The sequence below is a fragment of the Pipistrellus hanaki genome (assembly GCF_964339955.1).
Source record: "Pipistrellus hanaki genome assembly, chromosome: 13".
Classification (NCBI taxonomy): Eukaryota; Metazoa; Chordata; class Mammalia; order Chiroptera; family Vespertilionidae; genus Pipistrellus; species Pipistrellus hanaki.
This window is the reverse complement of record NC_140515.1, coordinates 26674785-26688256: the sequence shown is the minus strand read 5'-3', so window position 1 is coordinate 26688256 and position 13472 is coordinate 26674785. Positions and strand designations below refer to the sequence as shown.

Sequence of the window (13472 nt, the reverse complement as noted above, 5' to 3'; positions counted from 1 at the left end):
GAGCTTAGCTTTCTAATAAGCTTAATACTTTCTACTAAGGCTGTATAAAATTTCTTATCTTAACATATATTTTAAATTAATAAAGATAGTCTAAAAATAAGTAACTGAATAGTGTCCAGTTACTATAACTCCCCCCACCACTACTGACTTTTTAAAAACATATTTTTTATTGATTTCAAAGAGGGAGAGGGAGAGAGAGATTGAAACATCAATGATGAGAGAGAATCACTGATTGGCTGCCTCCTGCATGCCTCATACTGGGAACAGAGCCTACAACTTGGGCATGTGCCCTGACCAGGAATTGAACCATGACCCCCTGGATCATAGGTGGACAAGCAACCACTGAGCCATGCCCACCGGGCTCATTTTTAGAGAGAGTGGAAGGGAGAGAGGAGGAGACAAGAGAGAGGAATATCAATGTGAGACACACATTGATTGGGTGCCTCCTGCATGTGCCCCGACTGGTGCCAGGGATCCAGCCTGTTGCTGAGGTGTGTGCCCTTGCCCAAAATCGAACATGCGACCATTTGGTTGGCGGCTCGACACTCTTAACCACTGAGCAAATCAACTAGGGCATGTATAACCTGCTTTTGGTTAAAGATGCTCAATATCTAGCTATTTTGTTATTCTAAGTCCTTGTAAATTTGAAAGATTTGGTAATTCCAATATAAACCCTCTTCCTGAGTTCTTAAAAATCAACTACTTTGAGCCATCAATCCTTTTATCCTTACCTGCATTTGGGAACCAATAACTGTATTATTGCAGGCCAATTCAGTCTTATTGATAGTGTCTAAAATAGCAGGTTTGCCCACAAATTCCTTGCTAGAATGTAGATGTTGTTCAAGGGCATTCTGTACATCTGCACTGTACTGATTAGTGAAAGCTTCTTCATACTCATCAGTCCATAGTCTTATCCGATTTTCCCATCCCTCAGTTGTATTCTCATCTAAATTCTGTGCTTCAGAAGGAGAATTCTGTAAAGAACAAAGTAGGTAGGTTAGCAGAGTCCATGAATAAAAATTGGAGGGGGGGAAAGAGGCTGAGTCTCAGAAAATTTGTTTTTAACTGGCAGTTGGTGTGGAATAAAAGAGTAATGCCTGGGAGTCAGGGGATTTGGCTTCTAGAATGGTTTCATTACCAAAGAGCAGCAAAGCCTTAAACATCTTAAAAAAGCTTATTTTTCTCATTTCTAAAGTGAGAAATTACTCTGGATCATAGTTCTATCCCATCACTGTGGTTTTATGATCATTTTTAAGTAATAAAAATCAAGTTAAGAAGAAAATTTTCATGAAAATGAACAAGAGACCTCTCAAATATCGTATCACTTAAATTTCAGAATTTCTTGGACATCTCCATTAGTGTGCCAGCCCAAACTGATAGTATTTCACTTCTCTCCAGGAGAACGTTTTTGCTGTATGACTTATATTCATTATACAATTATTACATGTTAATTGAAATATACATGTGACCCAAATAAATAAATAACCCATCATCTCATTTCCCATAGAAAAAGCTATCATTCTGGAGTGTATCTTTCTAACACTCTATTTTCAACAGTTTCAATAGCCACACTGAAGAGCTAAGGTGAGAAGAAGAGGTGGATAGGCAGAGTTTGGAAAATGCTGAGAGTTACTTTACTATACTTCTCTAGGGAAAACCATTGCCCTCTATGGTGACAGAACTAAGAAAATATTATTATATTACATAAACATTATCCTAAACAGAGTTTTTTGTGTGCTTAAGCTACAGAGACAGAGTTTAAGTCTGACACATGCTCTCCTCTCTGGAGCTCAAGACTTAAGGTGCCATCAGAAAACAAAACAAACAACTGTGATAATGTCATATTAGTGATGATTAGAAGGAAAAGACAGTATAGTAACAAAGCTACTCATAAATAATCCACACTAAACTTGCAAAAGCAGGCATAAGAAAATTAAATATACTTTCCATGAATAATATAGAAAACATTTATACCTACTGTAACAATTGCTTTTTTTCATATTTGTGTCACTTATTTTAATTGACTGTTGTCTACCATTCTTTCCCCATGAAAGGAAAAGGAAAATATCAATACGATTGTTTTTTTTACATTTCATGCTAGAGTCCAAGAGATGGAACAACAAACAAAGGATCTAAGAAACACCTAAGACCAATACACTGAGAACAGAATATTATCTGCTTGAGATGTCAGTAACAGCTGAGGAAAAGAAAAAAAAAAAGTGCAAAACCTAAGACTTAAGGGTGCTTGCTTATAAGACTGAGGATTATGGATGCCCAAACAGTATTTTCAAATTTATGCAACCAGTAGATATCACTAAACTTTTGACTTATTAAACTCAATGTATATGGGAAGCCTTTGCCACAGTATCATATGTATTTTATTAATACAACTCTGTCTAATCTGCTGTCCCATTCTTTTGGGTATTGAACATCCTATCTCAGTAGGTTGAGAACAGTGGTTCTCAACCAGAGGTAATTTGCCCATAAGGAGACATTTGGTAATATCTGAAGTCATTTTTTATTATCACACCTGTGTGTTATTGGTACTAATGGTAGATGCCAAAGATGTTGTTAAATAGCCTACAATGCAAAAAACAGCTCCCTTCAACAGCCTAAGAATTTCTTGGTTCAAAATGTCAGTAGTGTCAAAGTTGAGAAATTTTGAGTAGTCTCCAAGTAGGGAAGTGCCTGACTTTGGGATTAAAAATCCAAATGATAGCTTCTTCCTATTCTTACAGCTATCACCCAGATCTTTGGTGAAGTTCTTACTAATAATGAATTCTGAGTACAAAATTTGCAACTCAACTTAAAATTCTGGTATGAGAATTAAAGTAAACTAACCAGTATTTTTTTATTGACTAAATTTTATTAAGTTTATGGGACTATGTGTCAACATGTTGAAATAACAAGCAATATTTGGGGTTTATGTGTACTTTTCTGGAGAGTTGGTCAACAGCTTTCAAAACATTTCAAATCTCTAAAGACAAATTATAGTAGCTGATAAAATAGAAAAGGGCTTAACAGCTAGGATAAGCCTTTTTCTGTTCTATAATTCTATTTAAAGGCTCTCTGAAAGCAAAGGGGACAAAAATAAAGGGGCAGTTAGAGCAAACTTGGCCCCTTGAAGGAGATAATTAAGTTGTGTTCTAAGGTATCTCAAGACTCTGATGCTCTTGGGCTCTAAGTCTTCTTCCCATCTCTTCACACACACATATATATCTTAATAAAGCTTATCTTCACTAAAATATTTTAATGTTTTCCCCATATAATGGTCAACAGGAAAGATTCTGCTTTTTTATCACTTACATATTTAGGGATATGAATACTTATAGGGAAATACCAGATAGTACAATCAAATCTCCTTTGGGCAAATTCTGTTTTTGTCACACAGTACCTAAAGTCCATTGCATATAATTTCTATATTCTCTGTTATCCAAAATCATGCCTCATAAGCTCTTTTATTTGATAACCGAAGAAAAGAAACACATCAGCCATCAGAATCTTCTATATCAAATAAATATGCCAGAAGAAAACAGTTCAAATGTAAGTAATTCCAATAAGAGTAGATCCTATCAATAAACACCACTTTCCTACTGATGAAAACTATCCTTCCAACTGGTGACTAAAGCCCATATGGTCCTAGGGTCAGTACACAAGAGATCTTATTTTACCAGAAAAACCTCAGTCCTGAGGTTGAGGCCAAACACAATAACAGAACATATCCGCTCTATTTTATTTGGCAAAATGCCACTTATCCCTAGAAAAGCAGCTAATGAAAAACCAACAAATGAAAGCTCATTACAGAAAGAGAAAATATTTCAGAAAATGGCCAAGAAAATCTACTTTAGAGAAATGCTCTATGAAAACCAATGGTAACAATTACAAACTAACAAAAAGTAGAATCCAAGATTCTAAGACCATCAATGTCAGGAAAGAAGCTAACCAAAATGCAAGATCACAGTGAAGTAAAACACAGCATCAGGGAAGAATACCCCTTACCTTCATCCGCAAGGACTTCCGGGATCCCTCTCGAAATGCCTATCCCAAAGAGGAAAACAAGTAGAACAAAACAAAACTTGGTACCAAGAATGACAGTTATACCTATCTGAGACTAAAACTAAGGCCAGAACTAGTGTTCTAGCATGTCCCCTTTTCCTAGGTAACAAATATAATTGAATCCCCACACTATTATCAAGAACAGGGGGAGGTCAAGGAGAGTGAACCCTGTGGCTAACTCTAGGACTTCCCTCTGTGAAACTAGGTAATTAACAGGGAAGAGCATGCATCACTTAAATCCTATAAACACACCTGACACTAACAGAAAAAGTAAATTAAAACATTAAGTAAGGTGGCAGATTTACCAGTTTTGAAATTAAGAAGGAAACAAAGACCAATCCCCTCAGCAAGGGATGGGCAAGTCACCTAGGAGCAACAAAGTTGCCATGATGGGGAAGAAAGAACACAAAACAGAAGAGGTTTCTCCTAGAATATAGGAAAGTGACCACAACACTGAGGAAGCCTAGACCATTCAAGAGACATTTCCTAATTTTTTGAAACAAGGAAATAAATCAATCCAATGACATGAAGTAGGCATGTACCAGGACAAGAATTTCAGACTACTTTGAGCTGAGGAGGCAGGGAGATACTGTAAGGATAGTGGAACCCTAGACTGGAGGCTGTAGCACATATGGGCTTGCTACCGGTTGGGGGTAGGATTTCATACCTGGGATGGGGCTTGGAGAAGAAACTTTGTGCCAGTTGTGATGGTATGGAGTGGCAGAAGAGAGGTTGGTCTACATGTTGACAACAGATTAGCCGATTTTTGCAAGTAGAGCAAAAGTGGCCCTTCAAACATCTGGATCAAATTCTTAAAAGAATTTTGGTGCATTCTTGGTCCAAAATTTGAGCTATTTCAGACATACTTCTATTTAGGATACTTTACCCTCCATACCTTGATTTTCTTTGTCTTTGGTGCTGCACGACCCTTTTCTGGACTCTTTTTCCGCTTCTTGGGTTTGGTTCTTCTAACAGTTAAGGTGATGCTTGTAGGTGTGTGCTGTGTTGCTGTATACAACACAGTGGAAGGAGAAAGCTCCTCATCCCAGCTTTCTGTTGCACTGCTGTCCCCACCTGAAAAAAAAAAAAAGGTTATTTCATAGTTCACTTAAAAAGCATATTAAAGCAGCTTATTCTGTTAGATTTATTCCATTTTCCAGTAAGTCATTACTTCTACTACTAAATCTATCTGTAGAACAACATAAATACCCACCTTCCATTTGAAAATAGTAAGCAACTGTTCTATATTGTATATATTTCTCCCCTTATAATCAGTCCCAAAGCTCCATTGTTTTAGTAGGTAACATAGAAAAAGGATCTGATTTTCTGTGCTCACAAAAAATATTTTGATTACTACAGGGCAAAATGTCATTTATGTACATTAAGAATTACATAGTGGTCTTCAGAGGACTTCTCTCTCTTAAATGAGTTAGGGAACATGGGCACTTACAGAAGGGGTTTAGACAAATATTTAAAATATAAAATATTTTATATAAAAATATGGGCATAACCCATCTTCCACTCACCTGATATGTTGTCCTGCTTCCGCCGATGAAGTCTAATAACCTTCCCCCTGCTCATTCCCCTAAAGATGGAAAATAAACTTAAAGTAGTCCTTCCAACAGCATGCAGCACGTCATTACACATATGGGAGATGTGTCTCTGTATACACTACCCCCTTCCTCCCACCTACCAAAAGTTTCCAGGACATTAAATTTCATATCAAATTCAATAGCTTTAACATCAATCTCTCATTCCTTGTTGTCAGCAATTCTCACCTAGTGCAGAGAATTCGAGCCAAGGAGCACTAAGGAATCATCTACATTAACAAACACAAGAAAGAATACTTTGAGCTTTTCCCTACTAATAAGAAACCCTAATCCCAGCAACCCAGGCTTGAATTTAGATGGGACATGATCTTACCTGCACTTGTCACAGTTGAGAAGGAAGCCATCCTGAGAAAGACCACAAGGACACCAGGTAGGAACAGTCTCTCCTTCAGAGTTCGGGCTGTCTCCACAGCGTTCCTCTACGGGCGACGGCAGGCCATTCAGGTCAGAACGAGGGATGATCGTCTGGACAGGGGGAGAAGCAGGAGGTGTCGGAGGAGGAGGGGCTCCGTAATTATGATCCTGAAAATAAGATTTTTTAAATCAACAGTGTCCAAACACTGGCCCCTCTCTCCCCTAAAGTATGGTACATATGGAAAGAAAGAAGAAAGTAGTACCCTTCGTTTTTTGGCTTCAACCAGGAAAGTGATAAAACAAAATGCCAAGGTCAACTGGGACATAAAAACAAGAACAATGATGCAGGGCTAGACGTCCGCTGGAGGCAGGGAAGTGCAAAAGGGGCAACTTCGTCATGCTGCATATAAACATTGCAAGAAAGTCACAATGTATAAGAATGGATTATACTCCAGGAAGATCACTGCTTTGGAGAGAAACAAATGCATACTCACAGCATAAGGCAGTCCTCGACACCCATGCCTCTGAGTGGTCCCATAATTATGAGTGGAATACACGCTCTTCTCATTAACTGCTGGACTAGCCTCCACAGATTCAGGGCTGCACAAAGGCGAAAAGCAATGCATGATAGCATAACACCTAATCTTCCCTTAAACTAAAACTTAACTTCCCATTCAACCCCTCCTCTTTCCACAACCACCAGCTACTAGAATAAAGAACTCAGTGAAATAATCTGATTAACACAACTAAGCCTATAAATAACACTACGGGTGTTATTAAATGTGGATTTGTGTGCAACATGAAGCCAGTACAGGCAGATGTCTTAAGGCAGGCACCTGGGATACAAGGTGTCCCTAATGACAAACACAAACGTACCAGCTGAGCAGGGAGTTTCCCCTAGAGAAGCCACTCTGGGCTGCTTTAGACTCAGAACTATTCTTCTTAATTGGATCTCTTAATACTTCCATGAAACCTCACATGACATTTGCAGTGAGTGAGATGATGAAAGTGCCTTCTGCACTGCCCCAGGGACCAGGCCCTCTTCCATTCACTACCAAGACTGGATACCCTGAAGAAAGTACAGGTAAAAACAATGGCATCTTATATTTATACCTCTCATCTTGATGAACCCCCAAACACCTTTCAAATATTAGATTAATAACTTCTCATCCACCAATGACATGCAAGCATATCAAGGACACAATTATCTTACAGCTGCATGATAAACAGAACTTCAAAATAATCAAAACTCTACTGAGATGTTTTGTTAGTCTAATGACAACAGCAAGAGTGACTACCAATTTGAATTTCCCATTATTTTCTAGGTACTGTATATATTTATATTAATTCATTACTCTACAACTACTAAACATGGTAAATAGAACCCCTTATTTACAGATGGGTAAACAGGTATGAGTTTACACAGAGCCAGGATTTGAGACAATGTCCGACTCCAAAGCTTGTGGTCATTCTACTCTGCCTAACTGGTTTATAAACCAGGATAACATTCTACCTTTAAAGAAAATTATATGAAATCTTAATCAGGCTTAGTGAAAGCTTGGTTCAGTATCTTTTAGTACCCCTCCTTGAGTGGAAAATAAACAGTTCAATTTATTAATATAAAAGAATTATAAGTGTGTTCAAATTTAGAAATTCAATGTAATCCTTTACGTGGTAATAAAAAGGCATAGGTGGTAAAGGATAAAATGTGAGTTTTAGGGGAAAAAAGAACTTTAGTAGTTAGGTTTGGCAGAATTTTGAAAGATAATTAATGCAATTGTATGACTTTGCAGAACTGAATAACAGATTACCTGTCATTTAAATTAACCAGAACAGAGACTCACACAAATTTGAAACTCCAAGGACACCATGCATAACTCAGCCTTAGAGATCAAAGCGTTTTTTTAGGGAATCAAATAGTGCATACTATTTGCTGCAAGTAATATGTTTATTTCAATATATTAAAAATACACAATATATAGTACTTGGCAGGAATAAAATGTGAGGTTCAATGTGGCACAATGTCAGCTGAGAAGTGAGGGATAAAAGAAAATTCTGACATATGTATCCAACTCACCCAATCATATGCTCCAAAACTGTGAGAAGGGATCTTATTAATAACAGCAAAGGTAATTTCTAGGTAAAGAAGAACTTTAGACATAGGAAAGTATTCTCTGTTAGTGAAGTGCATGCATTTTATTACTTTAAAAGAGTGTCTGCAAGATGGGAACTGGGAGGGAATAAATCAAGAATGCACGTCAGTATACTCTTGAAAAAGATGATCTGAATATGGCTCTTTGGGAGGCAATCAGCTCTGAATATTAGGAAACAGGTGGGGTTTCCTAAATGAAACCAAAGATAGGCAAGCATTAATAAAATGAAGGTAGAATTTAGTTTCTATGATGGAAAGTCAAGAGAAAGAAATTTTATACAACATTGTTAATTTACTTGATAAACAAGTATTCCAAAGAGCTGTACATATTTACATAAGAGATTTTGTACCATTGAACACATGGGGTGAAACATGACAGCTATTTATTAGGAATGACCTGTGTAGTTTTGTTTTTTTTTGGTAGGTGGGGGGGTGGGGTGGGGGTAGGAAGAAGGAAAGTGACATGAAATAAAAGATGGCCATGGAGATGTAACTATGTTGGTTGTACCTTACCCATCTCCAAACTGGGTAAATATGAACATATGCAATTCATGTGCAAGTCTAGGGAATAAAAATAAAATGTATGTTTTGGAGGTTAAAAGGCCACCCCATTACACAATACTTTCTCGTCAAGCACAGCATTTAATATATTGCTATGCATGCCAAATACTAAAATTTAAGCCCATATCTTTTGATGAGGAAACTTTCTAATTCCCATACTGGTTAGTGATTCAATACACTTACATGTTGACAGGTAAATATAGGGTATTTCTTAGGATATTCCTTGACATATATATCAGATTTTATCTATAATTTAAATGGATTAAAACTTATAGTGTTAGGACTGCATCTCTTTATTAGCCAACCATTTAATGCAAATGTAACTATAGCCTTTCGCCCCTTATGTTTGAAATGACAGTTGGGCACATATACAGAACCCATGCTTACACTAGATACACTCTATCAACTGTGTTCTAAGTACAATATACAATCTGCTGCTATAATGCTACCTCTTGGGAAATGTCTGAAGTTCATTTATGGCAAGACTGTACATTCAGAAAAATCTTTTCTTCATTTGTTATATCTAGATTTTCCCCCCTACAAATATATGAAACATGGATAATGCATAATGTTGCTTTCAGCATTAAAAAAAGCATGAGGTAAAATCTAGGTCTTTTTCTTGGTTGAGTATTTTGCCCTTCATATCAGATTTAATCTTCATACCAGTGCCTAGATTAGTGGAATATGCATGACAGTAAAATATGCATGATTAAGCATTAAAATAGGCATCAATAATTTAACAGAATGGCATATAAGCAATTTGTTGACATTTTCTTGCTTTGTCGAAATATCAAACAAATAATTGTGTAATTAGTTATGATTGCACTATCAAAAATCTGACTGGAGATTGTGAATGAAATGTCTCAGAAAACAGAAACATTGTAGGCAAATTTTTTATGCCATAAGTATTTTTTCTTTCTGCAATTACTTCTGGACTCCCTAGCAACATTTATGGGCAGTCATCTGTGCACTCTGGGAAAAACCCCAGTTTTAAGAATAACTGTTTTTGTTATTTTTCTTATTCACTTATCCCAAACTCATTGATTTAATCTTTTTTATTAATATTTCTCACAAATGTTAATGCTGTCTAGCTATATAGTTTGCTAGTCAATCCATATAGCAGGCTAGTGGCTAATTTTATAAAAATGTATTAATACTAGCCAATAACTAATACAGGATTATTTTTAATTATCTTACTTGGGAAATAGTTACAAAATTGGAAACCTTGGCTATTGGCATAACGAAATCTCTTTGGCATGCAAAAATAAATAAATAAATAAGGGGGGGGGGGTAGGGAAAGCCCTGGAAGAAACACTATCCACCCTTCTTTATCTCCCACCCTCCATCTTTCATTTTATACGGGAATAAGGCCAAAACTGTGTTAAATTCTAGACTACCCCAGAATATAGTAATACATTGCTGCTTAGAGTAACTTCATTTTAAGTCTTCCTCTTTAAGGAAGTCATTAAGCAGTTAAGTTATCCTAAGTGGCTTTATGAAGAAATATACATGCTCTTTACTAATATTCTCATTGTTAAGGAAGAAAACTACTATGAATCAGGGATGCAGTTGAACCCATAGTTCTAGTACAGTTGCTTTTCTTGGCTGAAGGGGGAGAATCCCCGGGGACTGTGAAAATGGCAAGAGAAACAGGGGAATTAGAGCAACACCCACCTCACTCTAGAAGTGGCTGTGGGATCAAGAGTCTGAACTGGACCTGAACATATTCAAAACACCAGGATTTTTCCAGCCCAGACCCTAATCCCTGGTACTGCCTGGAATAGACTTGGCTTCTGGGGGTGTGCTGCCCCCTAGGCCCCTTGGGTCTCTTTCGCTGGACTTTCACATCCTTGTGTAGTGCCACTTCGTCTTGAAAGGTAGGGGGCTTCCACTTCCTTTCTGTAAGCAAGGAAGATTGGGTACAAGGGAGGTAAAAGGACAAGAGGGGGAATCTGTGAGCAGGGGGAATCTCGGACACTTAAAAGAGAAGGGATACAAAAGGCTAAAATCTTTTAAACTGAGAATAATATATAAAGTTTTATAACGAAGGCCTACCTTCATTAGCATTTGGCATTTAAATTCTTCAAGAATTGAGAGTCTATTTTAGGGATTGGACTTTTCGACAAACTCTGAATTCCTAAAGCTGCTCTTAGCTGAAAAAAAAGTTTGGTACCACTGATTTTGAAGGTCCTCTTTCTAGGCAATGAGTATTATAAAAAAACAGATGATACTAACTTTCCATGTTTTCTGCCCCATATAAGGTTTAAGTAACCTGCCCATATAAAGTTTTAGCCCCTTTAGAATAATGAGAAGTACATAGGAAGAGGCCTTCAAGGAAAATCAGTTGGAGAGAACTCCTCTTTATCTCCATCCATCAATTCTACAGAAGCAGGCAGTGACACCTACTTTCTTTCATCTTCCCCACCCATCAAAACAAATAAAAATGTAGTTACTACTTTGCAAATTTCATCCCATTTAATAATTTACTTAGAAACCTTCCTCCCCAATTTTTTCCCTCCCACATTCAGTTTCTACAGGAGAAAGGGTCTAATGTCATTTACAGTGGGCGAGGCTTGGATTTAAAAAATACTACATATTTATTAGATGCCCATAAGTTGTCTCCACACAAACTGGTAATTCATCTACTAGTTAGGAAGTAGCACTTACTCTGATCCAGCAGCCATATCTGAGTAGGATGTATCTGGTGTGGTGACTCCCAGAGGGATTGCAATGCTCATGACGTCCAACACAGCAGAAAGTGGAAATCACGGGGTCCAATTAATGGAGACTGGCCACTCTGAGAGTGGGGGCGAGCTGTACAGCCTCAACCAACATGTTATGGACATGAGGAATCCTGCCATAGCAAAGGAAAATATCTAGTAACCAGATAGTTTTTTTATATTTATCCTAAATGCTACTAAATATTTCTCCACTTTTTGAATAAGTTCTTTAAAGGGATAAATATAAAGTAAGTATAGCAAGGGACCTACACATTGTCCCATGTTTACTATGCATTTCATGAATGTAGTAGTAAAAGTTATGCTTTCTTTTCATTTCTATTTTATTTTTCCATCTTTCAGATAAAGAGAAAGTAAGAGTTTGTCCAGCTCACTAATAAGCAGCATATTTCTCCCACTCTACAACTTCTCATCAAACGAAATTTTCCAATAGCCTGGGACTTAACAATTTTAAAGATATAGGTTGGTTAATGGAAATGTCAGTCTAATTTTTTGACAATTCAAAATCTTTATTTAAATCCTGCTACCTCTGCCCCACCACAAATAAGTGCAGTTTTTCCAGCAGCCAATGTTATTTCTTTCAAATTAAATATGATAAAAGAGATCAATTTGTTTCTGACTAGACAAAGCTGTTCTTACTGCCTTCTTTTGTCATAGAACACACTTTTCTTTTAAAAAAAAAATTTTCACTGATTTCACAGAGGGAGAGGAGAAGAGAGAGAAGCATCAGTTATGAGAGAGAATCATTGATGGGCTGCCATCTTGCACATCCCACACGAGGGATTGAGCCTACCACACAGGCATGTGCCCCAACCAGGAACTGAACCACGACCTCCTGGTTCACAGGTCAACCCTCAATCTCAGTCATGCTAGCCAGGTTTCTTTTCCTTTTTAAAACCATTTTTATTTTAACTGTAATTTTGGGAGAAGATGTAGTTTATCTTAACTATTTGTGAGGTAAATCCATTGCAAAGTATGAATAAAAACATAAACCACAAAGAATACAGCTTCATGATAAAGATCAGAAACTTTTGTATGGAAAAGCAGTGATGATACTTAAGAGTTGGTGACCATAACCAGTGGAATTTGAGAACAGAAAGACTCACAAACTACTGAAGTGTAAAAATGCAAAAGTAGATTAAAGTATTTGGAGGTATGGCGCAAATGGAAAAAAGGTTCCTTTGTATGATTTTACATGAATGGTTTTATACTGGAAACAAACATATATACACACACACACACCACACCACAAAAAACCCTCCCAAAACATTAAATACAACAAAAAATTAAAAGGATGAAATACAAGCATTTTATGTGGGAAGAAAGTCATGTTAAAAGACCCAGATTGATAAAGATTTCTGCAAAATGAAAACTGTAAAGAGTCATGATTGATATACTGATTAATGGTAAATGAAGATGGTAGAAAATTCAAATGATTATTTATACTTAAAAATATGGCATGAAAAATATTTAATATTTTAAATGGTAGACAATCTGAGATGCTTCAATCTTATTTTGATATATGAAGCAAATTAATATGGGTAAAAAAAAACCCAGTTGCAAGCAGTGAATCAAGCCAAGATTTTTAAGAACGCATAAATTGCATTTCTCTTTTATGTCATTTTAGAATGCTAGAACTGCTCAATTGAACAGTCCTCTCTGGCACCTACACTTTGCAAGAGCTTGACCTCTCTAATGGATCTAGGACTCTCCAAATATGGATGTGGTAATAGATCTGGTTCTATTCAACAGAAGGTGACATAATGCTAAGATTCGGGACTAAAATGAAAGGGCAAAATCTTCGTATCTATTGCTTCTTCACAGCTCATAAAAGTGACTAATATAGCCTTTTGCCTTTGAGCCTGTCTTACACATGTTTCCTTTTCCCAACAATATATACAGAGATTTAAGCAGTACAGTCTTAAAAGTCTCTGGAAAATTGAAATAAAAGTCTACAATGATAGGAGAACACATCAAATAATTCCAAAGGGTATAACATTA

General features: G+C 36.8%; 1 protein-coding gene across 21 annotated transcripts in view; it reads right to left on the bottom strand.

Moving 5' to 3' along the window:
* The window catches only part of SETD5 (SET domain containing 5), an 88391-nt gene that overhangs the window by 43270 nt on the left and 31649 nt on the right, over window positions 1-13472 (bottom strand). For 2 of the 21 annotated variants that reach the window (XM_084901866.1, XM_084901882.1), the window contains exons 1-9: window positions 11401-11585; window positions 10408-10632; window positions 6897-7089; window positions 6515-6620; window positions 5980-6188; window positions 5583-5641; window positions 4952-5130; window positions 4000-4038; window positions 732-974 (exon numbers count right to left, since the gene is read on the bottom strand). In XM_084901866.1, coding sequence (XP_084757992.1) covers window positions 732-974; window positions 4000-4038; window positions 4952-5130; window positions 5583-5641; window positions 5980-6188; window positions 6515-6620; window positions 6897-6988 — 927 coding nt within the window. In that variant the 5' untranslated portion in view covers window positions 6989-7089; window positions 10408-10632; window positions 11401-11585. Of the gene's footprint in view, window positions 1-731; window positions 975-3999; window positions 4039-4951; window positions 5131-5582; window positions 5642-5834; window positions 5876-5979; window positions 6189-6283; window positions 6426-6514; window positions 6621-6896; window positions 7090-10407; window positions 10633-11400; window positions 11588-13472 lie in introns of those variants that run through there. The other 19 variants (XM_084901881.1, XM_084901886.1, XM_084901884.1 and 16 more) reach the window with 16 other exon arrangements.